At 45.6% G+C, this 25,862-nt stretch overlaps 1 protein-coding gene and 1 long non-coding RNA gene across 2 annotated transcripts in view; one reads left to right on the plus strand and one right to left on the minus strand.

The window, feature by feature from the left end:
- The first annotated feature begins 452 nt into the window (after positions 1–452).
- Lrp2 (LDL receptor related protein 2) overlaps positions 453–25,862 on the plus strand; it is a 155,762-nt gene continuing 130,352 nt past the window's right edge. The window contains exon 1 of the mRNA XM_021635601.2: positions 453–757. Within this exon, the coding sequence (XP_021491276.1) occupies positions 676–757 (82 nt within the window). The 5' untranslated portion in view covers positions 453–675. The remainder of the gene's footprint in view (positions 758–25,862) is intronic.
- LOC132656074 (uncharacterized) lies at positions 11,894–14,455 on the minus strand. The gene is made up of 4 exons (XR_009594021.1): positions 14,357–14,455; positions 13,733–13,785; positions 12,940–13,069; positions 11,894–12,003 (listed from the first exon to the last, which is right to left on the minus strand). It is a non-coding gene; the product is annotated as an uncharacterized LOC132656074 (long non-coding RNA).

The raw sequence follows: 25,862 nt of genomic DNA on the forward strand, positions 1-25,862 counted from the left end.
TATTTATTTATTTATTTATTTGTTTGTTCGTTTGTTTGTTTTCTAGTAGCTACTCGTGACTTTCCCCCTTCTCCATTCCTTTCCACGGCTGGCGGAGTTCTAGAGTTCGTGCAGGTGGCCGAGTCCTCCCTCGCGGCTCTGGCCAGCCGTCCGAGCGGCGAGGGCAAGCGCTCGCCGGCGTGCGAGCGGCCGCGATCGCCCGTGATCGACTGTGACCGCCGAGCGCGCCAGGGAGGGGTGTGCGCCCTGCAGCGCGCGGGGCCGGCGGCCAGCGTGTGCGCCCGGGGTCCTGCGCTCCGGGAGGAGAGCGCGGAGAGGCGCGCGCGCGCGTGGAGCGTGCTTGCGCCGTCGGGCCAGCGTTCGAGTGCCCACTCCTCCCGGAGCCGCAAAGTGCAGAGGGCGGGCCGGGCAGCAGGGGGCCCGGCCCGCTGGATTCCCGCATGCTAGTTCCGGGGCGGTCTGGTCTCAAGGGCTTTATGCAGTGTCTGGAGGGTGGGGACTGGCGCGGGTAGAAAACGGGATGCCTCGGGGACCGGGGCCGGCTTTCTGCCTCTAGGGGCCAGCGGAGGTGCCGAGAGAGAGGCGCGTCCCCGAGCCGAGCTGACCGCCCGAGCCGGCTGCGACGCGCGCCCACCTCCCGGGGAAGGAACGGCGAGGCCCGGGGCGGCCTCCGGGATGGAGCGCGGGGCCGCGGCCGCGGCGTGGATGCTGCTGCTGGCCATCATCGCCGCCTGCCCGGCGGCGGTCAGCGGCCAAGGTAAGCGGCCGGCCGCCCCCCGCCGGGCGCGCAGGCGGACGGGGCGCGGGGCCAGCGTGGGCGCCCGCGGAGCTGCGCCGGAGGAGCGCTCGGGAGCCCCCCGGGGTGACGGCCGCGGCGCCGGCTTCGGTGACAGCTCGCCCCGCGGCGGTCGCGCCTTTGTCCCCGCGGGAGTTGGCCCGGACCCCCGGCGCTTTCCCGGCCGGGGCGGGGCGCTCCCCCACGCCGCCGGCTCCCGGCGCAGCCTTCCACCTGCCGCGTCCCGCGGGCGCGGGAGATCCAATTCCAGCGCGCGCCCGGGGCCGCCGGCCCCAGCCTCCTCCTGCCAGCCTTGGCGAAAACCCCGTCCCTCCGTGACCCCCATGAGACCGCACCTCATGATACCGATCGTTTACGAGTCCAGATAAGGCCGGGAGGTGGGGTTGGCGGAGAGAGCGGCTGATACACTAGAGGACTTTCCCTTGCCTGCCCGGAGCGGGTGCTTTTGTGTTGATGAATGGGGCCGGTTTGCTGCGGCTGAGTCTTGGGGGCTGGAATGCAGAAAGTTTCCAGGGTGCCTACAGACTTTTCCCAGGTTGTCCCGAGAGTTGGGGGGAAACGGGAGAGGGAAGGGGGAAAATTATTTAGAGTTCAGAATAGAAGTGTGTGTGTGTGTGTGTGTGTGTGTGTGTGAGAGAGAGAGAGAGAGAGAGAGAGAGAGAGAGAGAGAGAGAATGGGAATGGCGAGGAGAACCCGCGAGCTCTCTCCCTGGCTTTCGTTGCTAGGTAGCAGCCTGGAGCTGCGTGTGACCGACCACCAGACAGACAGCGGACGCTGCTGCCACCGCGGGGACTAATCTGTCTGTGGGGATGGGCCAGGCCCCCTTTCCCCTCCCGCTCTTTCCCGTCGGACAACTTAATTGCCCTACAATAAAAATGAAACCCCTATTGTCGCAGGATTAGTCGAAGCAATAAATTGATCCCCCCAGATCACATATTGGGGTTGATGGGCGAGGGCTGTGGAAGCCCCCCCCGTTTATAGGGGAGGGAGGGGGAGGGCTTGTGGATGGGCAGTGGCATGTATTCAAATGGTTAATCTGCTTTCTTTCCTCAATTCTTAACGTAAGCTCCTTAGAGAGAATCAAGTAAGTAATTATACAGCCACTCCGAGCAGCACCCATCTCAGACTTCCTGGGAAGTTTGGAAGCGCCAACAAAACCACCAGGTTTGGAAGATCTTTCCAGAAGGAGGGGGGTGGTGGTAAGAGAAGACGTCTCACAAGCTCCCCCTTTGAACATCTTTCTAAAGTGCTGGATGCACAGAAAAGGGATTTGCTGTTATTGTGTGTGTGAGGTAGGTAGCAGCGCTTAGGGTTATATATCACGCGCTAAATATAGCTGGCCCCTGGCTTTGGTGCAGGTTTTTGTCCCTACCTGGAAGGAAAGTTTGCTTCGATTCTTGTGCTGATGGCCCTTTAACCACTCACCGGAACGTGCATTCTTTTCCCCGGGTTGGTGGCTTAAGTCACCAAATGCCATGTGCCTAGATTTCCCTAGGTCCCTTTCCATGTGTAATATGAAAAAGCTGGGAAGCATTCCGAGAGTTTTTAGCAGATAAGGCAGTACCTAACATTACATGGCCGAGGACACACACCTGCATGCACACACATACATGCATACATACGATATGTGAATGTGTTTTTATGCTGTCTTATTTGATCATGTTTTTGAGACAGGCTTTCTCTGAAGCCCTGACTGTCCTGGAACTTGCTCTGTAGATTAGGTGGGCCTGGAGTTTAGATCTGCCTGCCTCTGCCCCCATCCCCCACCTCCCCAAGAGTTGGGATTAAATGCCTGAGCCACCACCCTGGTGTTCTTCAGGTTTCTAAACTAGAACCCAGGTCTCTCCATTCTTAGACTTCACAGTTGACTATTTTAATTTTTTTTTAATGGGTCAGTGTCTGCATGTGTAGCCCAGGCTGGCCTGATATTTCAGTTCAGGCTGCTGTTATCTTCTTGGCTCGGCTCCTAGAGTCAGGAATTAAGAGTGCCCTGCTGTACCTGGCAAAGCACCCAGGTTTTTTGTTTGTTTTTGTTTCATTTTTTCAAACAGGGTTTCTCTATGTGACAAGAGTCCTGGCTGTACTGGACTCACTCTGTAGACCAGGCTGTCCTCAACTCACAGAGATCCACCTGCTTCTGCCTCTTGAGTGCAGGGGGACTAACGGGGTGTGCCACCATGCCCAGCTGCACCCAGGTTTTTAACTACAAAGCTGATACACTAAGAGAACTTCTCAGAATTATGACCATATAAAGGTAAATTATGCAAAATGCTTAGCCTAGCATAAACTATATGACAGTGAGAATAAACTAGTGACTATTCCTAATTATATTCATTAATGCTTTTTCAACTATACAAAGAAAGATCTATTTTTAAAACAGTTATTCATATGTGTAAGAGCACCCGTGCGGTAATGCTTATGGAGGGTAATGTGGGTCCCAGGATTCAGCTCAAGTGTCAGGCTTGGTGGTGGCACTTTTACCTGGGAAGGCATTTGTTGGGCTCAGTCTCATACAGTCTTTCAATTCTTTGAGGCATTCCTAGATCTTAGAATGTATTTTGAAGTGATTTTTTTTTCTTAAAGAATCTACTACCCACCTTAAACTTATATTCTTTAATTCAATACAATCTGGTTATGTCTTTTAACAACTAGAACTTTTGTGATGATTGTACTTTGAGCGGACACATAATAATGAGGCGACACTTTTGTTCCAACACCGGTCTTTGGAGCCTTATTTTCTGTTGCCTTTACTTCAGGGTGGCCTTCTCTTTCTCTGCTTGAATTTTTTTTTTCTTCTGGTTCTAATGGGGTTCTGCCTCAACTCTTCAGTCATCTCGACTTGATGAGAGGTTTGTAGCCGGAGGGAACCTTAGGTATCTTAAGTCTGTGCTGTGTTTGTATACTGATGGGTGGTTAACCCAGCAGGGTGGAGGGAGGCCCTGAAAAGGCTTGAAAGAATGGGGTTGAGTTCCTGGCCTGAGGGCAGGTAGTCAGTGACAGAGCCCAGATGGAGTCAGTCTCTCTTTGCTTATCTGCTTTTTGAGATGGCCCCACCCTCTTTGGTTGAGACTTTTAGATTCTTTTCGGGTGATCCACACTTATCAGATGAGGGAAAGAATAGCAAGTAGATGACCTTGGCAAACTTTAACAAGAATGGAAGTGCCAAAGAGGCCATAGAGCAATGGTTCTCAGCCTTCCTAGTGCTCAGCTCTAAAGCAGTTTCTCCTGTTGTGCTGACCCGCAACCATAAACTGCTGTCGTTGCTACTTTATAACGGTAACTTTACTACTGTCATGCGTTACAGTGTAAATATCTGATGTGATCTGTGAAAGGGTCATTTGATCCCCCAAAGGGTTTGAAACCTACAAGTTGAGAACCGCTGCCTTGGAGGAGGAATGTCAGGGCCAAGAGGGATAAGGTTAAGACAGCCTCATAGGTTAAAACAGCCTCAGGACTTGGGTTTGGTCTAGAACTGATGTCACATCTTCAGATCCAGTTTTTTTTTTTTTTTTTTTTTTAATTTCTTGTGCCCTTAATGCACATTCCTGAAGTTCTGGGTTTTGTAGTGTAGACTGCTATAGAACTGAGGTTTTAGATTTAGACAAAGTAATTTTTAGGTCTTAAAAATAACAAGGTAATCATTAGGTTCTGGTTAATCATTGTCTCTAGACAAGCACCCTAACTCTGGACTTTAAAAAAAAAATTAATAAATCTGGGTACAGTGGCTCATGCCTGTAATCTCAGCACCCTGGGAGGCAGAGGCAGGTGGATCTCTGTGAATTTGAGGCCAGCCTGGTCTACAAAGTGAGTCCAGGGGAGCCAAGGCTACACAGAGAAACCCTGTCTCAAAAGAAAAAAAAAACACCAAAAAGATTTAATAAAAAAATTATTATGCTTAAAAATATTTATACTAAGAATCTAGTTAATTCTCAGTATTACAAAAACATTGTCATATTGGCTTTGTCTATTAAGTCTTATTAGTTAGAATAGGGTAACAAGAAATTATAGGGTACTGAGAAAATGTTCACTTCTTCATTTATTCTGGTTCTAGGGATCACTCCTTGGGTAGGAGGCACTGTCCTACCTCTGAGCTATATGTACCCTCAGCTCACAAAGAACTGAGTTCAAAACAAATGGAGCCATGTGTGGTGAACTGTTTTTTCATGTAATCTCTTGAGACAGGGTCTCACTATGTAGCCTTGGCTGGCCTGGAGCACACACCTGACTCTCTGTACTGGGATTAAAGACAGCTATTTAGAGTATGTCTCTCCTCACTGCCTGCCTTTGAAAGACGGTTTTTCAAAAGACCGTCTAGCCTTGCCTCACCCGGGATTCACTTTGTAGATCAGGCTTGCCTCAAACTCAGAGATCTACCTGCCGCCCAAGTACTGGATTAAAGGTGGCGGCAGTGAATCAGAAGTTCAGCTACATGGGAATTCCAAGTCAGCCGGGGCTACCTGAGACGGGTGATCTTAAAGAAATAAAAGGAATTGCTACTTCCCTTACGAGCCCATAGTGTGCTGGTGAGTTGGTAGCCAGGAGAGGAGTCTGGGTTTCACAATTAAAATACTTTGACTCCACTGCAAGGCTTTGAGATAGTCATTCTGTGGTTTCTGATTACCCTTCCCAGGACCTCTCTGGTTTAAGGAAGATTTGACATGCTTCAGGGTCAGATTTGGGTTTCTATTTGAAAATGGTTAGTAGTGGTTTGTCCTGAAATGCCAAGTTTGCTTTTGTGACTTATGTTCTAGAGAGGTCCATGCAGAGAAGTGGGCCGTGCTGGAGAGTTTTGGATTGAGACTCTTACTTTGAATCCTCCTCCTCTTCCTTCTTCTCTCAGGAGATCCAGTATAACTGCTTGAGCTGCCCTGGGACACTTTTCTTGTCTGTAAAATGAGCTCACATCTATTTCATAGAATGGTTGTCTAGAGCTGGGTGGTGATGGCGCAAGCTTTTAATCTCAGCACTCAGGGTGCAGAGGCAGCAGATCTCTGTGAGTTCGAGGCCAGCCTGGCCTCCAGATTGACAATAATTGTATAGAGTAAATTAGGCAATGAGTGGGAAATAGCTTACAGACTGTATCCATCAGCATTGTTTTTAGAAATGGAATTTATGACTTTTGCAGCTAAATGGTAGGACATTGGCGTAGCAGGTCCAAAGCCTTGGGTTTGATCCACTACCAAAACAAATCAATAAAACCTCTAAGACTGGCTGGCAAGAGTGGCTTTGCATATTATTCAGAAATTGTATTGAGGATCAACACCATGTTAAACCGACGGAAGCTAAGGAAATGTGTTGAAATCCTTAAGTGAAAAAATATACAGACATTTGTCTAGTTTATATGAGATTTCCATTTATCTTGGCAGGGATGACCAAACATTGGCAATTTCATTTAGTTCAACCCACCGTATAATAACTCATTCTGTGAGACCAGCTTTTGTTTTTCTCTTCTGATCCTGAGGTGGCTCCATTTTCACACATGTTCTCTCCGCGTAAAATGACTCACTGGCTTTGGAGCTACATCTTGTCATGTCATATCCACAGGGAGATAGTAGGAAAAAAATATTTTTTTTGGTTGGTTTTTGTTTTTGGAGACAGGGTTTCTCTGTGTAGCCTTGGCTGTTCTGGACTCAGGCTGTCTGTCCTCACAGCGATCTTCATGCCTCTGCTTCTGAAAACCTCATTGTTAACAAAAGTCTCAGTTGCATTTCAGTGGCTTGGCTCGATCGTAAGCTTATTAGACAAATTGATCACCTTCCTCAGGGGTAGAAGTATTCCCACAGGTTGGGATCAGACACATACTTGCTCTCAGACTTTGCAGACAAAGTATGGGCCTCAGGTTCAGGGGAAGGCTGTGAAGGGAACAGTGAACACAAGCTGAGCTGCAAATCAGATATAATGCCTTATCAGACAAAATCGGTTAATGATGTTATTTTCATTTTGCATGTGAAGACAGATTTGAAAGGCATATGGAAACTTCTCAAGAGCTTGCAGTCCCAAGCTAACTCAATGAGTTCAAAGGAGAAAAGTATTAGAAACATGCTATGTTCCTGGATTCACTTAGCAATGTTATCATCATTACAACCATGGATCTATAGCATAGGCTCATAGGTGCCAGACAAGTATTTTAACACAGAGCCACAACCCCAGCTCCACCCTACAAGTTTAGAAGGAGGAAAGGAAGAACTTCTAGAAAGTTTATTTGCCAAGTAAAGTTTTCTTTCTTCCTTTTTTTTTTTTCTCCTTTTTTTGACAGGCTTTCTGTATCTAACAGCTCTGGCTGTTCTGGAACTCACCCTGGTTCCCAAGTGTTAAAGGATTAAAGGCATGTGCCACCATATCCCAGCCCCAAGTAAAGTTTCCTTAATTTGGAGAATGATGAAGCAGAGGGGAAAGTTTGGGAAAATGAGTGATGAGATTAGAGCATGGGATTCTTCAGTTCATTGTAGGGCTTCATTCTGCTGTGGTTTCTTTTCTAGTCTACCTCATTCATTTGTTTATGATTCTAGGACTTGGTCCCTTTTCTAACCAATAGACCAGGACTATGGGAATGACCTAGAAAAGAGAAGCATCTGGAGACAGGTTAAGATCTCTGTGGAGGGGCTTGGAGAGATGACTCAGTGGTTAAGAGCACTCTCTGTGCTTTCAGAGGACCTGGGTTCGACTCCCAGCACCCACATGGCAGCTCACAACTCTCTGTAACTTCACTTCCAAGGGATCTGATGCCCTCATACTAATGCACATAAAATTAAATAAATTATTGAAAAAAAATCTCTGTGGAGACAGAACACATCTTGGTGTATATAAAATGCCAGGGGCTTAAGTTCCAGGAGCTTGTTCCATAAATGGATTTTTTTTTTCTTGCCAGGTAAATCCACTCTATTCATTGGTTGATGCTTACTTTGCTAGTCTTTATTTTAAATCTTTAAAAGAATTTTTTTTTTCCATTTTTGAGACAGTTTCTCTGTGTAGTCTTGGCTGTCCTGGACTAGTTTCATAGATCAGGCTGGCCTCGAACTCACAGAGATCCACCTGCCTCTGTCCTGAATGCTGGGACTAATGGTGTGTGCTTAAATTTTATTCCTGTAGTAGAAGCTAAAAGAAATGGAGAAATTATCGTTTCTAAAGTTCAGTTGTCACCTGGGATTTACAAGGACAGCCATAAAACACTTGTCTTTCCCAGAAACAGTAAGACTATGTACTTTTAACTTTGGAATCTCAATGTGTTTGGTCATTAGTGCTCAGATCATACTGGACCCCCAGGTTGTAAGAAACAGTGAGAAATGAATGAGAGGAGGAAATGTACTTGCCATTCTGTGCATTGAAGAGTGGAGCCACGGTTACCATGGAGATGATGGCTTGTTTATCATCTACAGATCTCTGGGATTCCAGTTTGTTAGCAATAACTTTCAAGCAATGTACTGTCAGCCAGTGGCTCCATGATTCCTCTTAACTTTGAAAATAAAGCCTTTATTTTACCACTAACTCCTGATGAGTACTAAGTGGCAATGCATGTACTTCTTTTTGAGGGTCTAATGGGTGCTCAAACCTGAAAAAGATGGAGGGTAATTACAATCTTGTTAGGCTTGAGTGTCTTGAATACTCATATAACATCTTATTAGCATCAAGCATTTGCATATACGTTGAGCCTAATTCTGTGATTTTTATGTCGTTAAGGAGGATGAGTAAAAGCTGAAGAAAAAATTCATGTCCTTAAATACAGCGGATTTGTTTTGAGACAGGGTCTCTCTATGAAGGGCTGGCTGTCACCATGTACCATGTAGACCAGGTACCTCCTGGGTGCTGATATTAAGGGTGTACACTACCGTGATCAACAGTCTTTTTCTCTCTCTCTCTTTGTAAGGGTCTGATGTTAGCACAGGCTAGCCTTGAACTCCTGATCCTTTTTGCCTTTTCTCGCCAAGTGCTGGGATTATAGGTGTAGACTGCTACACCCACCTGCCTTTTGGGTCTTTGTGGGACAGGCTTTCATTCTGTAGCCCAGGCTGGCCTGGAACCCACTGTGCAGCCCACTCAGGTGAATTCTTGGCGCTCCTGCCTCGTCTGCGGAGTCCAGGGAGTGCAGGAGTGAACTAGGAGGCCTGATAATACCTTTGAATTTAGGAATGGATACATTTTATCTGGAATACATTCATATTGGCTGCATTTAAACCTTACTAAGGGAGAGAAGAAAAGCAGCTAGTGTGGACTTGTGCATTGTTTTGATTCTGATGTGGGGTGTGGAGAATACCTTTTGTTTAAAGAAACAAGAAATAGAAACTCAACCCACACTGGCTAAAACAATAGCGCATTTCCTGGCTCCTGGATGCAGACAACCCTGAGCTGGAGTGGAATTTGGCTGAGGTTCAGCAAGGCTTCCACTCCTTTTCTTTGTGTTTTTCTTCATTCTGTTCTTTTCTAGCGTCAGGTTTGTTTTCAGTCAGTTTTCCTATGGTTGCAATATGGCTGCCAGAGCAAACAGGGTTACATGTAATTTTGATCTTGTCTGGGGAAATGCAACCTGGATGCCCCTTCTTTCCTTCCTTCCTTCCTTCCTTCCTTCCTTCCTTCCTTCCTTCCTTCCTTCCTTCCTTCCTTCCTTCCTTCCTTCCTCCCTTGTTACCCTCCCTCCCTCCCTCTTCTCTCTGAACTTTTCCTTGCTCTCTTTTCTTCTTTAATTTTCTCTCTCTCTCTCTCTCTCTCTCTCTCTCTCTCTTTCCCCCTCTTAGCTCTTGCTTTGTAGCTCAGCCTAGTCTTGAACTTCTTGATCCTCAGTGCTGGGTTTAAAGGTGTGAGGCACCAAGGCTTTGCTCCAGTCAAACCTTCATTTTTCCTATTGCTTTTGGAGACAATGTCCAGGATGGCCCCGAACCCCTGAAACTCCTGCCTCTACCTCCCAAGTCTGGAGTAATAGGCACGAGGCACCATGCCAGGCTTCTGTTATGTTCTTAAAAATATAGCTGCTTCACTTCCATAACTTAGACTGCTAGAATTTCTAAGGAGCCTGGGTAGATGTCGGCCAGCTCTTCAAACCTGGCATGTCACGCAGATCACCTGGGGAGCTTTATAAAGCATATAAACTCCTAGGCCCAGCCCACAGTCACTGAACCAGGAGCACGGGGATCTGTATTTTGAAGTTTCCAGGTGGCTCTGGCGCTCAGACAATTTATGAACAGCTGTTATGGGGAAGCCCTCTCAGTTTTTGAACTGAGGCATAGAGATGACCTGTAAATCTCTTCCCACGGCAAATCACTCCACTCCACGAACTCCAGTTTTCCATTTGAACGAGCTACAAGCAGAAGCACTCTTTTGCCTCCAAGGTGTGTGAAGTACTGCCTTCGCCCTCATCCCTGAGTGTCCCTACCCAAGCTAGATCCCAAACCTTGGTCACTGTTTGTGTGTCTAAATTCGTGATTTCTTTTCCCTGGTCACCCTAGAAGCCCTTGCCACTTTAAAACGTAAACAGCCTTGAAAGGTTTTCTGTTCCAATCCACCACAGCAAGGATTTTACTTCAGCATGCCCAGCAGAACCCACTGAAGTCAAGGTTTATGTCAGAATACCGAAGGAGCCCGTTGGCTTCGAGAGCAGCCCTCTGCTCTGCGGTTGCAGTGGCAGCCCAGTTCCTTTATACCCTGAGATTGCTGCTCTCACCACCTCCTCCCTGTCCTTCGGACCCCTCACTCACCCACTTCCTCGGCTTATTTCAGAATCATTGTTCAAGTCACTTCCTTTACACACTCAGCAGTGTGGCCTGCTTTTACCCTGCTCTGCAAAACCCCAATCCTGGTTAAACAAGTTCTCCACACCTGCTTCTCCGTGTCCACACTTGGCAGGAGAATAGCAAACAGCACAATCCAAAACTATAGTCATGATGCGAATCTCAAGTGTAGGACCCATTTCCTAACATGTTCTCCCCTGCCCTCAAACCCCAGACATCACCTGCTTAGATGGTGCTTTTAACTTCATGTTTGTGTGTCTTGGCCTTGTGCACGCCCTGACTCTGCTTCTAAAAAAAAAACAAAACGTGGGACTAGAGAGAGAATGCCACACATTTGTATGGCAGCCACTGCCAACTGCCCTTTTAGCCTGCGTAGCCTGTCTGTGTTCTAGAAGAAAGTCCTATCCAGGCAAGTCAAGTTCTAGATCATTCTTTTCACCCCGACAATTGCCTGAGACCACCATTGTTTCCCCCTCCCCTCTCTTTCCCTGCCTTCTGTTTTCTAACTGCTCCTTTCCACAGTAGCCCAGGCTGACCTCAGCTCAAACTGAATATCCACTGAGTCCTGATCCATTCACTTTCTCTTATATCACCCAGCATCTCAAGTACCAAATTACATAACTTAATACTTATTTATTTGCTTGTTTATATCTTCTCTCAGATATAAATTCCATGAGGCAGTGGCTTTTTTTTTTTTCATTTTTTTTCCTGTTTATTGTTTTATCCTTAGGCTCCAGAACAGGGCAAATAGAGTCAAATGGACAGGTGGATGGATGTCCTCGGATATTGAGAGTGGGTTCCCACAACAGCTGAGCCTGGTGGCGCATGTCAGTGATCCCAGCTACTCTGGAGTCTGCGGCAGGAGGGTTGCGAAACTGAAGTCAGTGTGGACCATTTATAAAAGAAAGTCTCAAAGTCATTTTAACCAGATATGACTCATGCCTGTAATCCCAGCATTTGGGAGATGGGGGCAGGAGGACTGCCGTGTATTCCAGGCCGCTCTCCCCTGTCTCACTGTAGTGAGATCCTGTTTTTAAAAACTCAAAGTAGGGCTAAGGGTGTTACTCAGAGTGCTTGGCTAGTACACACGGATCTTTGGCTTTCACCCCCAGCACCATATAAACCGGATGTGGCAGTATCCCTGTAATCCAAGAACTTGCTAGTTAGATGCAGGAAAAATCAGACCTTCAAGGTCATCCTTGAATGATGTATACATACATACATACATATATATACATACACACACATCTGTCTGTCTATCCATCTATCTATCTATGGGCTACATAAGAGTCTGTTTCAAAATCAGGAAGTAAGTGAACAAACAAAAATAAGAAAATTTCCAAGTTCCATCTTGTAGCTCAGTGAAGGAGCACTTGCCTGTCTAGCGTGCACAAAGACTTTGGATTCAACCTCAAGTACCGAAAAGGGGCGGGGCATCCAAAACTGGTTTTGCCAGCCCATAATATCTTAGGGTCTCTTTTTAGATCCTGCAGGAAGAAAAAGAAAATTGTTGTCTTAATCAGAGCAAGTGGCTTAGCAACTGTGTTTCTCTCCGTCCGAACCCCACCGGTGACCCCCAGTGCATTTGGGAGTAACGGTTTCTTCATTCCTTTTTAAACTTTCACCCAGATCCATAGTCATCCTGTGAGAATTCCTCTGTATGTCCACAATGGGTCATTCTGCCATTTTTACTACACATTTGATACAGTAGCTCTTACAAAAAGATAAGCCAAAGCCTTTGCATGTTCTGTTAGTGGACTGTCATTCTGTATTTAAACAGAACACAAAGGAAAGCTGTCTGGGACCATGGTACAGTGAAAACAGCAGCTGAGACAAAAGGCGGTCTGGAGAGGAGAGTGGTTTCCCAACTCCGGGAGGCAGCTGGCTGAGGTGGGAAGACCCTCACAGCGCCCAGCCAACTCCCATGAGTCTTATTTCTGATGGACGAAGGAGAAATAGGGTCTCAGGCTGCTGCTGAAGGCCGGGGCCATTTGTCACAGACTTTCTAGTCAAGTGTGGGGAAATGGTTCTGTTGGTAAAAGTGCTTGTCTTGCAAGCATGAGTTTAATCCCTGGCACCCATGAAAAAAGCTGGACTTGGAGAAGCAGAGAGACCAGCCAGCTAACTGGTGGGCAGCGAGACCCAGGGTGAATGGCTCCCCAGGCTGACCTCTGGCTTCTGTCTACATAAAAATAGGTTGGAGACAGGGGGATTGGGACAGGGGATGAGACAGTTGGAGTCACATGCACATGCAGGTGAGGAAGCTGGGGAAATGAGCTTAGTTAAAATGACTGGTTTTTCAAGCGTCTTCTGCGCCCTTGGCGTGTTCCTAGTGGGTAAGTAAGAGAAAGGAGAAGCAAAGGGGAAGATAGTTCTCCTGTGCCTGGGCAAACAAACCCTCACTTATACTGTGATTAGGTGACCTCATTTCAGAGACTGTCGTCTGAGCAGCTCAACCTTTGGACATGCTTGTTGTGCTTTTGGCAGTTCCTTCATGCATATCGCACGTGTTGATGGTGACTTTGCCATATTCAGGGGTGATGGAACCAGGAGCTGTAAGACATATGGATCCCTTTGACATACATCTTTGATATTGAAAAAAAGTACATTTCTCCTCTGACCCCATCTCTCTCCCATGCTGTGTAGGTATTTCTGTCTGCTGAGTTTCTTTTAGCTGCTGTTTTCCCCATCACTATGTGCTCTTCAATTCATAGCGCTTTGACTTAATCAGATCACATCATATTGGTGGGAAAGCTCCAAGTTTTCTTCCTTGGAAGTTCTAGAAGAGATGAATGACCAAATGAGGGGTGAGTCTCTCTACATCCAGGAGGAGGCTGCTCTTTGGGACAGGGCAGATAGATGCTATGGGTATGTGTAAAGGGTTTTGGTCCTGAAACCTTTCTTACTGTGTCTAAAGATGTCTGCTCCGTCATTACTAGAGCCAGTTCTTCAGGGTGTGATGTATAGAGAGAAGGGTAGCGGAAGATACCAGGAAGGTGAGAGGGAGTCTAAAAGGAAGTCTATTAACTCTCTCTCTTTCTCTCTCTCTCTGTTATTATATACTCTTAGGGTGTCTTTAAAAAGAGCACAAGTTTGAACAGTTCAGCAGACTCTAAAGTAGAACATTTTATGTTGCAGCATGGCTTTCCTCCCATACTTAGCTCAATCAAAATAGGATTCTTAGAAAAACCTGTAGTTGGATGTGGCAGTTCATACCTGCTTTGAGTTTCAGGACAGTCTGGGCTGCTTGGACGTCAGTAAGATCCTTTCTTAAAACAAACAAACAAACAAACAAACAAACAAACAAACAGAAAAAAATTGTTAGGATCCATCAGTCGTCGTAAGCCTGAGAAGAGGCTCTTGGATTGGGATGTAGACGCAGGTGTTTCTCTAGACCATAATGAGTGCTGCTACTGGAAAACTCATCTGCCCAGGCAAGACTCATGGGGTAAAGACAACTTCCAGGCTTGCCGGCTTCGCTTGAGTTTGATCCCTGGGAACCTACACCCATGGTAGAAGGACAGATCCAAGTTGTCCTGGACATCCGCATGCCAATTATGGTCACAGTTGCACCCACACGTGCCTTACCCCCACCCACCCACCCACTCAACAAACAGATGAATAGAATAAAATAAAGCATTTTTTTTTCTTAAAAAAAATAAATAAAAGACAGTACAATCAGAGCACTCTGGGAAGCAGAGGCAGGCAGATCGATGTGAGTTCAAGACCAGCCTGGTCTACAAAGTGAGTCCAGGACAGCCAAGGCTACACAGAGAAACCGTGTCTTAGAAAACAAACAAACGAACAAACAAACACACTCAGTACACAGTCAGGACATACTCTTCACAAGTTGGTTGGCTGCATTTTTCGGTAGGGTCTTATTATGCAAGCTGGCCTTGAATTCCTCCTGTGTCAGCTTGAATGTGTGTACTGTACCCCTAAGTCTGGCTTTAAGTCCGTTGCTAAAAGGTTAATTTTTATGTACCAGAATTCTGACTTTTTTTTTTTTCTAGTACACGTTTGACATAAAAATTTACTTCTTCCCTAATATTTGGTGCAGTGAAGTGTTGAAGGAATTTGCAAAGCAATCAGTGGAAGCTGAGGTTCTGGTGAAAAACAAAATGTGTGGCTTAAAAATTGAAGGTTTGATGCTTCTCACTGTAAATGATTAAACTCAGCAGCGCAGACAAGGGAACGCGGCACCACGAGGGACTTGAGCTGTTAAGAGGAACAGTGTCTGCCACTTCCCTGGAAGAATCAAAGAAGGGATATAGCAGTTATGGGGGGGGGGAGTGAGAGATGCGGGCAGCAAAATCCTTTTGTAATCTACAATTATTTTGATGTGATTAAATTATTTTGATGTGATTAAGGGAACGAGAAAGATAAGAGAGATTCAAGCCCTGGGACTCTGTAGGGGGTCTAAGTGTGACTTATCATCGTGACCTCCTCCAGAGGCTCTCTGCTTCACATGGTTATGAGTAGATCAAAGACAGTTGGCTCTCTTTCTTTACAAGAGAAATGATAGGCTGCTAACTGAGAACCAAATAGATAGGGAACCGCATGGGCTACAGCTCGGATTGCCCTTGTAACATTGCGTGTCTTCTTAGCCTACAACCTTTTTGTTGTTGTTGTTGATGTTTGAGACAGATTTTCTTCGTGTGGCCATGGCTGTCCTGGAACTCACTCTGTAGACCAGGCTGGCCTCGAACTCACAGATCTCTGCCTCCCAAGTGCTGGGATTAAAGGCACAAGCGGCCACCACCACCACCACCACCAGCCCCAAGGCCACTGCCTCTTGTGGCAGGGGTGAGAGATTGTTGTTGATCTCTTGAGACAGGGTCTCACTGTGTAGCCATGCCTGTTGACCAGGCTGTCCTCAGACTCAGAGAGCTGCCTGTCTCTGTGCTAGAATTAAAGCCGTGCACCACCATATCCCACTGACCTTAATTTTTTATTTCTGTAAAAATGAATACAATTTTACAGGTTTTATAGCAATAGGCTTTGACTATGTTAACATGGGCTAAATTGTTTGCGTGTGCATATATCACTGTAATCTTTCGGGAATCTACTAGAAAAAGCCCCTCATGCAGTGCTCTGCCACTGAGCTATAGCCAACCCCTATTTCTATAAATATTAATACATGCGTGTATCAGTGTAACAACCCCATTCCTTTGTGCTAATCCTTTATAACCAGTCCCAGCAAATGAAATATTTTTAAGTCTTTTTTTTTTTCTGGAAATTCACTTTCCTAGATGAAAGTCTCAATTGCCTTTCATTTGTTCATTTTTATTCAAGAAGTGTTCTCTGCTGGTTTTTGAAGTAATTCAAAATGACATGGTTGGTAAAGTCGCCCGGCTGGATTTCCTTTATTATAATGGAAGGGTGGGGGAGGGAAGCTGTGGAGAGATGGAAGCCCTTTCAATGTAGCCATATAAGAAAAAGATCTTGCTCGTTGTTAGCCTAAAATTTGAAAAGAAAGCACTCGAGAGCCTCCCTTGGAGAAGGGGGAGGGCGTTTTCATTTGAGGAATGACTCCCCGACACCTGGGAAATGATTAGTTGAAGTTTTCAAGGAAGATTAAACTAGTGTGGTTAATTAACTGTGGTAATCAGGTGACTTAAATCAATTAACTCCCTGTTAACAATTTCCATCAGTTTTGTAAATAAGTTACCGAATCAGTAAATGGTACACTTCAGATGAAAGGTTCTTCTGGGAGTTACCTCATTAATGGCATGTTAGAGATGGTCTCTTTTTCTGTCTCACTCACTTACCTTAACAGTGGGAACACTCAAGCTGGTTTTAGTTCATCAGGGTAACTTTTACTACATGGCATAGAAGAAAAGTCAGGCTTGAGGGGCCTTGCTCCTTTATCCTAGCATATTTCAAGAAGACTGATTTAGGAGAAACTCAAGTCAGTGCCTTCGTGGTAACACTAGGGAGACACAGGCAGCAGAAGATCTGTCCTTTCTCTACATGTGTGCTTGCTACAGCATGTGACTATGGAGGGCAGAGGACAGTTTTGCGGGAGTTGGATTTATCCTCTCACCACGTGAATTCTAAAGACTCAACTCGGTGGCGGGTGTCTTCATTCACTGAGCCATCTTGTCCGCCCTAAGAGTAAACTTTGGAGGACACCTTTGGTGAGCCATATTTATATATTTAGACAGGATCTCATGGAGGCTAAGTTGGCCTCAAGCTCACCCACTCTTACAAGAGAATGGCCTTGAGTTCCTGGTTCTTCTGCTTCTATATTGCAGGTTCTGGGATTATTGGGTTACAGGCATGTGCCACCATCCCTAGAAGGGACAATATATAATTAAAAAAAAAAAAAATGAATGCAAGGCCAAGAACATGGTAGGTAAGTTGCCATACAATTGAAAGGATACTCGCTCGCCCCCCCCAGCCTATTGGGGGCACCCCAGCCCATTGGGCTATATTGACCACATTCATTTGTAAAGTTCAGTTATGTTTCGGAAATGTACGAATGACACAGAATAATAATAAATGAGAAGTAAGTTCTTGTTTCAGCCTCCATAGTGATAGAACCACGGGGCTACGTCACTGAGCCAGATAGTAAATGACAGACATCCCAGTCTTCAATTAAGTGTGAGCCAGAATATTACAAAAGTATATAGTGTGCCCTTGAGAACACCATCGCATTGCCTGAAAGGCTGGAACACGTGGGCAATTGGCAGCCTCGGACAGATAATATGAGTTGTTTAGGGCTGTGTCAGGAAGAAATATTTGAGTTGCAAATATTTATTATACATTTGCAATAATTCTACGCTGAAACCACTTCCATTTTATCAAAAAGAGACTTCCCACGGTCTCCTCCAAGCTATGGTGGGAGCTTGCCTCAGGTTTGGCCATGGCTCTGTGGCAGAGATAGGAGGCTCCCTGGGGCTTGCTGTCAGCCAGTCTAGTCCTTCAGTGAGCTCCTGTCTCAAAAACTGTGGTAGAGAGCAATTGAAGAAGATGCCTGATGCGGGTCTCTGACTGTCCGCACACCCTTCGCACAGACTGGCATCCACACATGCGAAAACGCGTGTGCACGCCTGGCCTGTCTGGGAATGGGATGAAGCCAGTGTTCAAAGCTTTGGGTTTTTCTATGATTTTAGAAGCTCCCTGGCCATGGCACTCCCAGCCCTTCCTCACCTGCTCAAAGATTCCTAATCCCAGGCTCTATTATGGACTGAGTAAAAGGGGCTTTTTCTCCCATTTGGGGACGCAGGCTGTGATTTGGGGACTTCGCTCAGAGCTTCTTTCCAGACGCATTCCCATGAATCACTTGACCTCCGAACCCCACTTTCCTCAACTGTACAATGTCAATTCTAATTTCTGCCTCCTCTTGGAGATATTTAAAGGTCACTGTGAACGGGCTGGCTACCAGCTCCTGGTGAGCATTCAGGCAACATTTGGCCCCCACAGGGAACCTGGTGCCAAATTATTCACATTTGACCAGTTCCTGGTTGGGTCAGCGCTGCTGAGGAGCCTCCGTGCTGCAGGCTTTTGAAATATAGAAACCACCTGTCAGATTCTCTCTCCATAGGAACTGCTGAGGGGGAAAACATGCAGCCTTTTAAAGGAGCTGAAACTGCCCGACAGCACTGTAAGAAGACAGAGCCTTGTCCCCTGCGGTCCGTCACAGTCCAGATTTTAGAGGTGAAAACCCGATGCCAAGTTATGGAAAGGTTCCAGTTTCTCAACAGACTTGGTGCTTTCTTTATCTCAGGTGTCTTGGACGTGTGTCTCGTCAATTTAATTTGCCATTCTGTAGAGTCTGTTGCCCAGTCTCTAACCCTGAGGACGAGACTGGTTGGCACTCAGGTCTAATCAGGGTAGTATGCGGTAAACACGCGCTCTGGTCAGATGGGTTTGCAGAGAGGAGAGTACCTGAGGACGGACACTGGGTTCTGTGAGAGCCTTTAGGTAGGACCCCAGCAAGTGACGAGCAAATCCCCTCCTTCAACCACATTTGCTGGCCCAAGCCTGTAATTCCAGGATTTGGGAGGCAGGAGGACTGCCTTTGTGACTAACAGAAACTATATACAAGAACCCATCTCAGGAACAGGACAAAACCCGATCCTTTCTTATTTAATGAGACGACAGGAAGGTCACTGAGAAGTTCTCTAGTTTTTTTTTTAAATAAAGATTTATTTATTTATCATTTATACATTACTCGACGTGCATATATACCAGCAGGCCAGAAGAGGGGCACCACATCTTAATTACAGATGGTTGTGAGCCATGTGTTTGCTGGGAACTGAACTCAGCACTTTGGAAGAACAGTCAGTGCTCTTAATCTCTGAGCTGTCTCTCCAGCCCCCTTGACTGAGTCTGAAAGGAGGGTGTGTCAAAGGTGATGAGGCGGAGAGAACTGCACTGGAGAAGATGTCATCCCACGAGCTGGGAGTTTGGGTGGCTTTGAAGAAGAAGTAGCCTGGAAGTCTAGTTATCAGATTTTGTTTCCTTCTTTTTTTAGTGTGTGTATGTGCTGCTTTGTGCACACATGTATTTGTGCATGTGTAGGGGAATGCGATATCAGCCGATATCCACCTTTTCTTCCAAGATGGGGTCTCTTGTTAAGCCCGGAGCTTACTGATTTGGCTAGATTGGCAGGTCAGCAGGCTCCCAAGATTTTCTGGTTCCCATGTCCTTTGCTTTGGGATTTCAGGCTTGGCTTTCTTTTTATGTGGGTGCAGGAGATCAAACTCAAGTCCTTCTGATTGTGTGGCAGGAACTTTACCGACCTAGCCATCTCGTACAGACTACATGAGACGGTTGTCTCAACTAACGTGTTCATTCTCTGGTTTGAAACAATGTCAGTGACACCATTATGGCCCGGAGCTTTGTTGTTGTTTGGCTTTTTGAATCAGGGTCTCACTATATAGCTCTGGCTGGCCTAGAACGTCATAGACCGGTCTAGCCTTGAACTCAACCTCTGTCTCCATGTTGGAGAGCCACCACGCTTAACAAGCAGCCTGCCCTGGGAACAAATCAGGACTTTTTGAGTTAGAAGTTCTGTGTTTAGCCTTCTAAAAGATGACATCAAGGCAGAACTGCTGACCATCTAGAATCCAACTGATGCTCTGTTTTTAAAACATTAAAGTTAACTTGTTGTGCTTTCAATGTTTTTGAAAGTGTTTGGAATCAGTGCATATCTGACATCTAGCTTTCCACGTGGATTTATTTCTGTTTTTCTAGTTCAGCTTTGTTATGAATATAACTGTGACCTTCATCAGTAAGAAATGTTTAGTTAAGACTGTAATTTAAAATGAAAATAACTTAAATATTTAAGTTTCCAAGGTAGTATTTGAGATTCGGATATCATAATTACTTGACTTTAAAAGGTTTTCAAACTGGCTGCAGATTGTGAACATAGAAGAGCCAGAGATAAGTAAATATGTTTAATAGGGAACTCCACCTCCCCCTCCCCAAATCACAGGGACACAATTATATAGAATATAAAGGATCAGGAAACACTTGTCTGGAATATAGCAGTAATGCTGTCTCCCGTTACCCCTGCTCCAGGCCCTTATGACTTACTCCACTTTTAACACCAGGGACAAGAGCTTTTATCATCATTGTGCTTTGAGGAAAACCAGACACCCACAGTAACATGACTTTAAGAGAGAAAGGTGGAGCTGGGGTCTGAGTCTGGGGTCTCTGATGTCAGGGACTTAACCCTGCCCAGTGACTCGGCTTCTCTCCTGTCCCTCCCTCACCCTACTGTAATTTTACAGGGCTTTATCAGTGCGGCGCAGCCATCAGGTAATTCACACTCAGCCTCAACACTCTGGTGGCTTTCAGACATGAGGGGCTGAGTGGGAAAAGGGTCAAGGAAACTCACACACGAAGAAATAATGATTTCCTGTGTAGCCGTAGTTGAACCAGTAGGGCGGGAAACTCAGCCACACACCCTGAAGTACTCTCCAGCGGGCGATTCAGAACGAACACAGAGCGGCTTCACAAATACAAGTACCTCTCTTTATTTTGGAAGCCCGTGCTGTAGGGCTGCGGTGTGGGGACATGTGCCTGCACCCCTGAGTTCCATTTAGGTGGAATTGGGTGAATCTCGTGTTTCCAGTGAAAGGGGCTGCTTGACCCATAACTAGAACGGTAAGGTTTCAAATCAGCGTTGCAAGAAATGCATTTATTTGTCTGTTGCCTGCTCGATATTCTCCACAGCCTCTTTCTTGATTATAATCTAAGATTTATTAAACTACTTTAGAGAGGTGCCCAGATTCCCTTGAAGTCTTCTGACTATATTTTCACTGCTCTGTGCTCTCATAGACAAATGCTCCAGCTGACGAGACTTTGGCTTCAACAAAACTTTGTCACAACACAGGGCACTAGGCACCTGTTAAAGAGACCCCGTTTCCCTCCACTCTGCTTCATCGAGCTGCGGGGAAGGTATTTGGGCATTGGAAAATGACCACAAGGGCACAATTACAGTGTGAATTCCCTCATGGGCTTCCTGTTTCAGCCGGTGCAAATGCCCATGAGAAACGTTATTTTTAAATGTTCTATGAATAAGCTTATTTGGGGGCAGATTTTGGAGGCCAAGAAATCCTAGCAAGTCAAGGGAGAGAGAAGGGATTTTTCAGATAGGGGAGTGAGGGTGGGGTCAGTGGACCAGATAAGGCTCTAATTCTTGGACCACTAGAAGAACCTTTAAGTTTAGGGTACTTCTTCTCCTTTCTAAGTTTACCTAGGAGATTTAGGAAGTGCTGAGGAGACAGGAAGCATTGAGGATAAACCTTGTCAGGAAAGACTGGCTTGCCCTTATTCCCTAGTTTCTAGATGGAGCTTGGCTAGCTGACTTGGTTCTCTGGAGGAGAATGAATCGTAAAGAGGGTGCATTTTGCTGACAATTGTCCCTCCATCTCAGAATGTTGAGCAGTGGTTTTCCTGCTTGTCAATACATATTGGTTGGCTTGGACTGTGTTAAACATGTTCACTGTATGAAGAATACTTAGGGCTTTTAGTTATATTTATCTACCTATCACCTGTCTGTCTGTCTGTCTGTCTATCTATCTATCTGTCTGTCTGTCTGTCTTTCTATCTGACTATCTTTGAGGCAGAGTCTCACTCACTTGTGCTGTCCTGGTACTTAGTAGAGAGCCCAGACAATTCTCTTGCCCCAACCTATCAAGTTCTGGGATTACAGGCATGAGTTAACACACCTTAAGGTCTTTGTCTCAGTAGCAGCGATGGGGGTGTGGCGATGGGTTCACGTTTCCTTTTGGAAGAGGAGTTGGATGGCTATAATTTTTCATGTTCAACTAGAAATAGAACGATATCTTAGAGTGATTAAATTTTCCTCTCAGTCTATTGTAAAGGCATTGATATATATTCTTTCAGTGAGAGAATTTTTTGCAATTATTGTGTTTTTCTGACATGTTAAGTTGAGGACTCTGATAATGTAGCTCATGTATATCTTTAATGCTTTTAAGAAAACTTTACACTCATTGTGTGTGTGTGTGTGTGTGTGTGTGTATGTGTGTGTGTGCGTCTGTGCCATTGGGTAAAGGTGCTGCTGCTAACCTTGACACTTGAGTTTGATACTGAACATCCAGACAATGAGAGGAGAGAGCTGACTCGCACAAGTTATCCTCTGACCTCCACACACACAATGAGGCACGGGTGTGCTCCTCCTCCTTGTAAATAAATAAATGTAATAACAAAATTCAAAAGCTTTATAATAATGGCAACACATTCTTTAATTATAATGACACTTAAAACACATATTAGGAAATACCATTCCACCTTTTCCTTCCTCTTCCTGTCTGTGGTAGTCAACACAGATAAACCTACTGAGGCGGTTACTAGTATCGGAACGGCCTAAGGTCCCCATATACAGGCAGAAACCTGAGTAGCGTTTTATTGTGCCTGGGTATCAGTTGGTGAAATATAATGCCGTGATTTTGTGTCAACAAGCCTTTGAATTGTGTCATCATAATCACATAACATGACGTGATGACATTTATAGTGCCTGGGAGTGATTTGGAGCCCTATAAATGTTATTTGAGCCCAGGCATAACAAGCCAGGGCCAAATGACTTGCTTGGGGTTGCAATGGATAACCTGATGTTTTAAAATTTCTCTTTAATTAAAATTACAATTACATTTATTTATTTTATTAGTGTCTCTTAATAAATGGATAGTAAAATACTAAATATAAAAAACACATATACACAAATGTGTGTATGAATATTGTCTGAAAATACACTGGGAGTGAGAAGTAAGTAACTTAGTTCCTCCTGCGAAATTTGTGACTTATAAAGGCACACAGCAGTGGCATGCTGGATTTGGGCCATAGTAAATAAGGCTGAAGTGCTATTCTTCCTTCTTGAACTCAAGGTACAAGATACCAGATGTAATTTAAAGCAAGGCTAGTTGCTTGAGATGCTCCCTGTCATTGAGTTCAGTATCTAGGAATGATTTCCTTCTTTCTGAACTCTTGTCTTCTCTTACTCGTCTCTATTACCTCTTCATTTTCTTTCTTTTAGAGTTTATTGTAATATTGTGGTAGCTAATTCAAGTGAGACGGAGGCAGGAAGAGGAAATACAACAGTTTGTTTAGTGTGTGGGTGTTTGTGTGTACCATTGAGCCTTTGGCCAGTTCTCCTGCCTCTGCTTCCCATCATGCCCCACGAGTGCTGGCATTACAGATGTGCACCTCTGCACCCGCTCTTCAACTGGACACTGAGCTCATTGCCAGGCTTTCAGGGCAAGAACTTTTACCTTGTTGGAGCTGGGAAGTTCCAACAAGGCATCAGCCTTTTCTGCTCTTATTATTGTCGGAATTTTCAGTCACACCAAACTGTTTTTATTTTATTTTTTAATGTGGAGGCCTGCTAATTTTACCTGCCTGTTATGATGACCAAAGTCCTGCCTGCAGTTTAATACACACACTCACATCATCCTCATTGGCGGTTCAGTACTTGGCACAGTGAACCAGAAAAACTCTGGTTCGACACTATGGATTCTGTGGTGCTTTGAGCCGATTGTACCGTTTAAAATCCTTAAGCAGGAAAGTGCTTGCTTGGAGAAGTGTGCTTTTGTTCCTCATGAATAACTAATTTTTTTTCTTTTGATGTTTAAGTCCATCCAAATATTTTATTATAATATTACTATATTTAGGAAGCCGATAGAAATCCTTTGGATGATTTGGGGTAGAAAACAGCTTGGTTCTGTGTGTGAAAGGGTGATTTATAGTTTTTTTTTTTTTTTTTTTTCAGAGTATTTCAAATCATTAAGTATTGAAGGGCAGATTGATTCATTGGCTCCTTATTTACGGGGGCCAGCAGACCATCTTAAATTTTCCTCTGTTGGAGAGAGTTCTTTTCAGCATCCTCCAGGAGAGAGGAAGGTTTGAGGTTACTGCTCTTCCATGTGTGGGCAAAGTCCCTCTACAGGCCCTGAGCTGCTAGGGCAAGCGCTGCCAGAGCTTTAAGAGCAACAGAGAGACAGAGGGACCCAGTCCCTCTTCTTCTGGGAGGGGTGTCTTAGACCCATAATGGATTTCCAACGAGGATATATTTTTGTGAGAGCGAGAAGAGGATAATGGGGGAAGTTATCTGGGTCTGATAACTTCACCCTGAGGAAGGAGCGCCTTTCCCAGCAGTGACCCTTTACGTGACTGAAGAAGTCCCTTAGGGTTTTTGATGTCTGCCCTTTGCTTTCCTGGCCTGACCTCTCCCTCACCTAGAACGGGAAGAAGCCTGCGATGCTCTTGGAGCATTCCAGGGTGAGACAGGCCTCCCTGCAACTTAAGATTCTTTATCGCATTCTCAGGGGAGTTCATTTCACGTTACTGGTACCAGCAGCTGCGGTGTGCTATTTCCCAACCTCAGATCTTATTGATGGGTGAGAAGGAGTGCAATTGCTGTTGAAGAAATTTTACTATCTTTTGGGAGGGGAAACATTTATTCCAGGGGCTTTCTCAGACGATCTTTCATGTTAAGACGTTTTGAACTCTGAGTGTTCAAGCTGGTGGCCACTGGGGGTGGTAACTGCTAGCTACTGGTTTTGATGCAGACACTGGGGTGGGTACCCTTGACATTGCCCAGGTCTGAATTGGGGTGCTGTGGTGCCTTGGCTTCTGCGTTGCTCAGGACTGTTCTGGAAGATGAATAACTGTCCCTTCTCAAATGCCAATCGTGTCCTTTCCTGAAGCCTTGAGAGGTGTGGCTTCACCCGTAATGTGCTGTAGTGCTGACAGACGGGCTGATTGCAGGGTGGGAGTTGCTTAATGAAAACCCAGCAGCGTATGAGAGACCCCCCAGAGGGGGAGCAAGGCTGGTGACTGACTACTGGTTAGATGAAAAAGGGGAAAAGAAATATGTTGTAAAAGATAGTGGCTCCATTTCCTCATTGCTCAGCATAGAAAGGCTACATTCTGCTAGCATTTTTCATGGAAAAGAGCCTGACAGGAAGGCAAATGTGAAGGACTTTGGAGTTGAACTGACTTCATGGCTGAGTTCTGTGGGCTGTATGCTCTCACACATTCACCTTGGAGAGGGTGATGGGCAAGGTCTCTAGGGTATCTGTTTTCTTGAGACGGTATCTCACCATATAGCCCAGGCTGGCCTTCTGCGGGTGTGCATCATTACATCCGACATTCTTCTTTTTCCTCTGTCCACCACTCTGTGAGAGGGTACTTCTGATGAGGGCCTTAACACTCCGCCCTCACCCATGCCAGCATTTTCCCTTTCATTGTTTCAATCGTACATAAAGTTGGGCTTTCTTCATCATCTATCAACCATCCATAAAGAGCAGAAAGTGCTGTTCTGCTTTACAAAGGGCTCCTGGTCACTCTAGCATTCAGTCACTTGTAGTACTCACCACAGCCACCCCACAGGTCACTTCAGTTCTCTCTCTTCCTTGGCGTGATCTTATACCCCCGAGTGGGCTGAACTCTTGATCTTTCTATCTCTGTCTCTCATGCGCTGGGGTTACAAGCGTGCATCACCTCTCCCAGCTTACCTGTCGTGTTGTCTTTACTGCATGTGGAGACCTAAATCGTCTACACTACTCCAGTGTAACCTTGGAGTCAGCCTGCTTTGGTGTGAACCCCTGAGCTATGAAATGGGGCTGTGAATACTCCCTCACGGGGGCTGTTGTGACCATAAACAAGCTCCCCCTGGGAACCACATGAAACATGCAGGCAAGTCCTGGGGAATGGGAACTGTCGTTTGTGTTGTGTGAAACGAGGGGATGAAACGAACGCAGGTCTCACACGGGTCGAGAGAGTGTGAACTGGGCAGACAGTTTTCCCTTTGTGGCTCTGGGCTGGTTGGTTAGTATCATAGAGGTACCTATTAAATAAGGATAATATCATT

Source organism: Meriones unguiculatus, chromosome 8, assembly GCF_030254825.1.
Source record: "Meriones unguiculatus strain TT.TT164.6M chromosome 8, Bangor_MerUng_6.1, whole genome shotgun sequence".
Lineage (NCBI taxonomy): Eukaryota > Metazoa > Chordata > Mammalia > Rodentia > Muridae > Meriones > Meriones unguiculatus.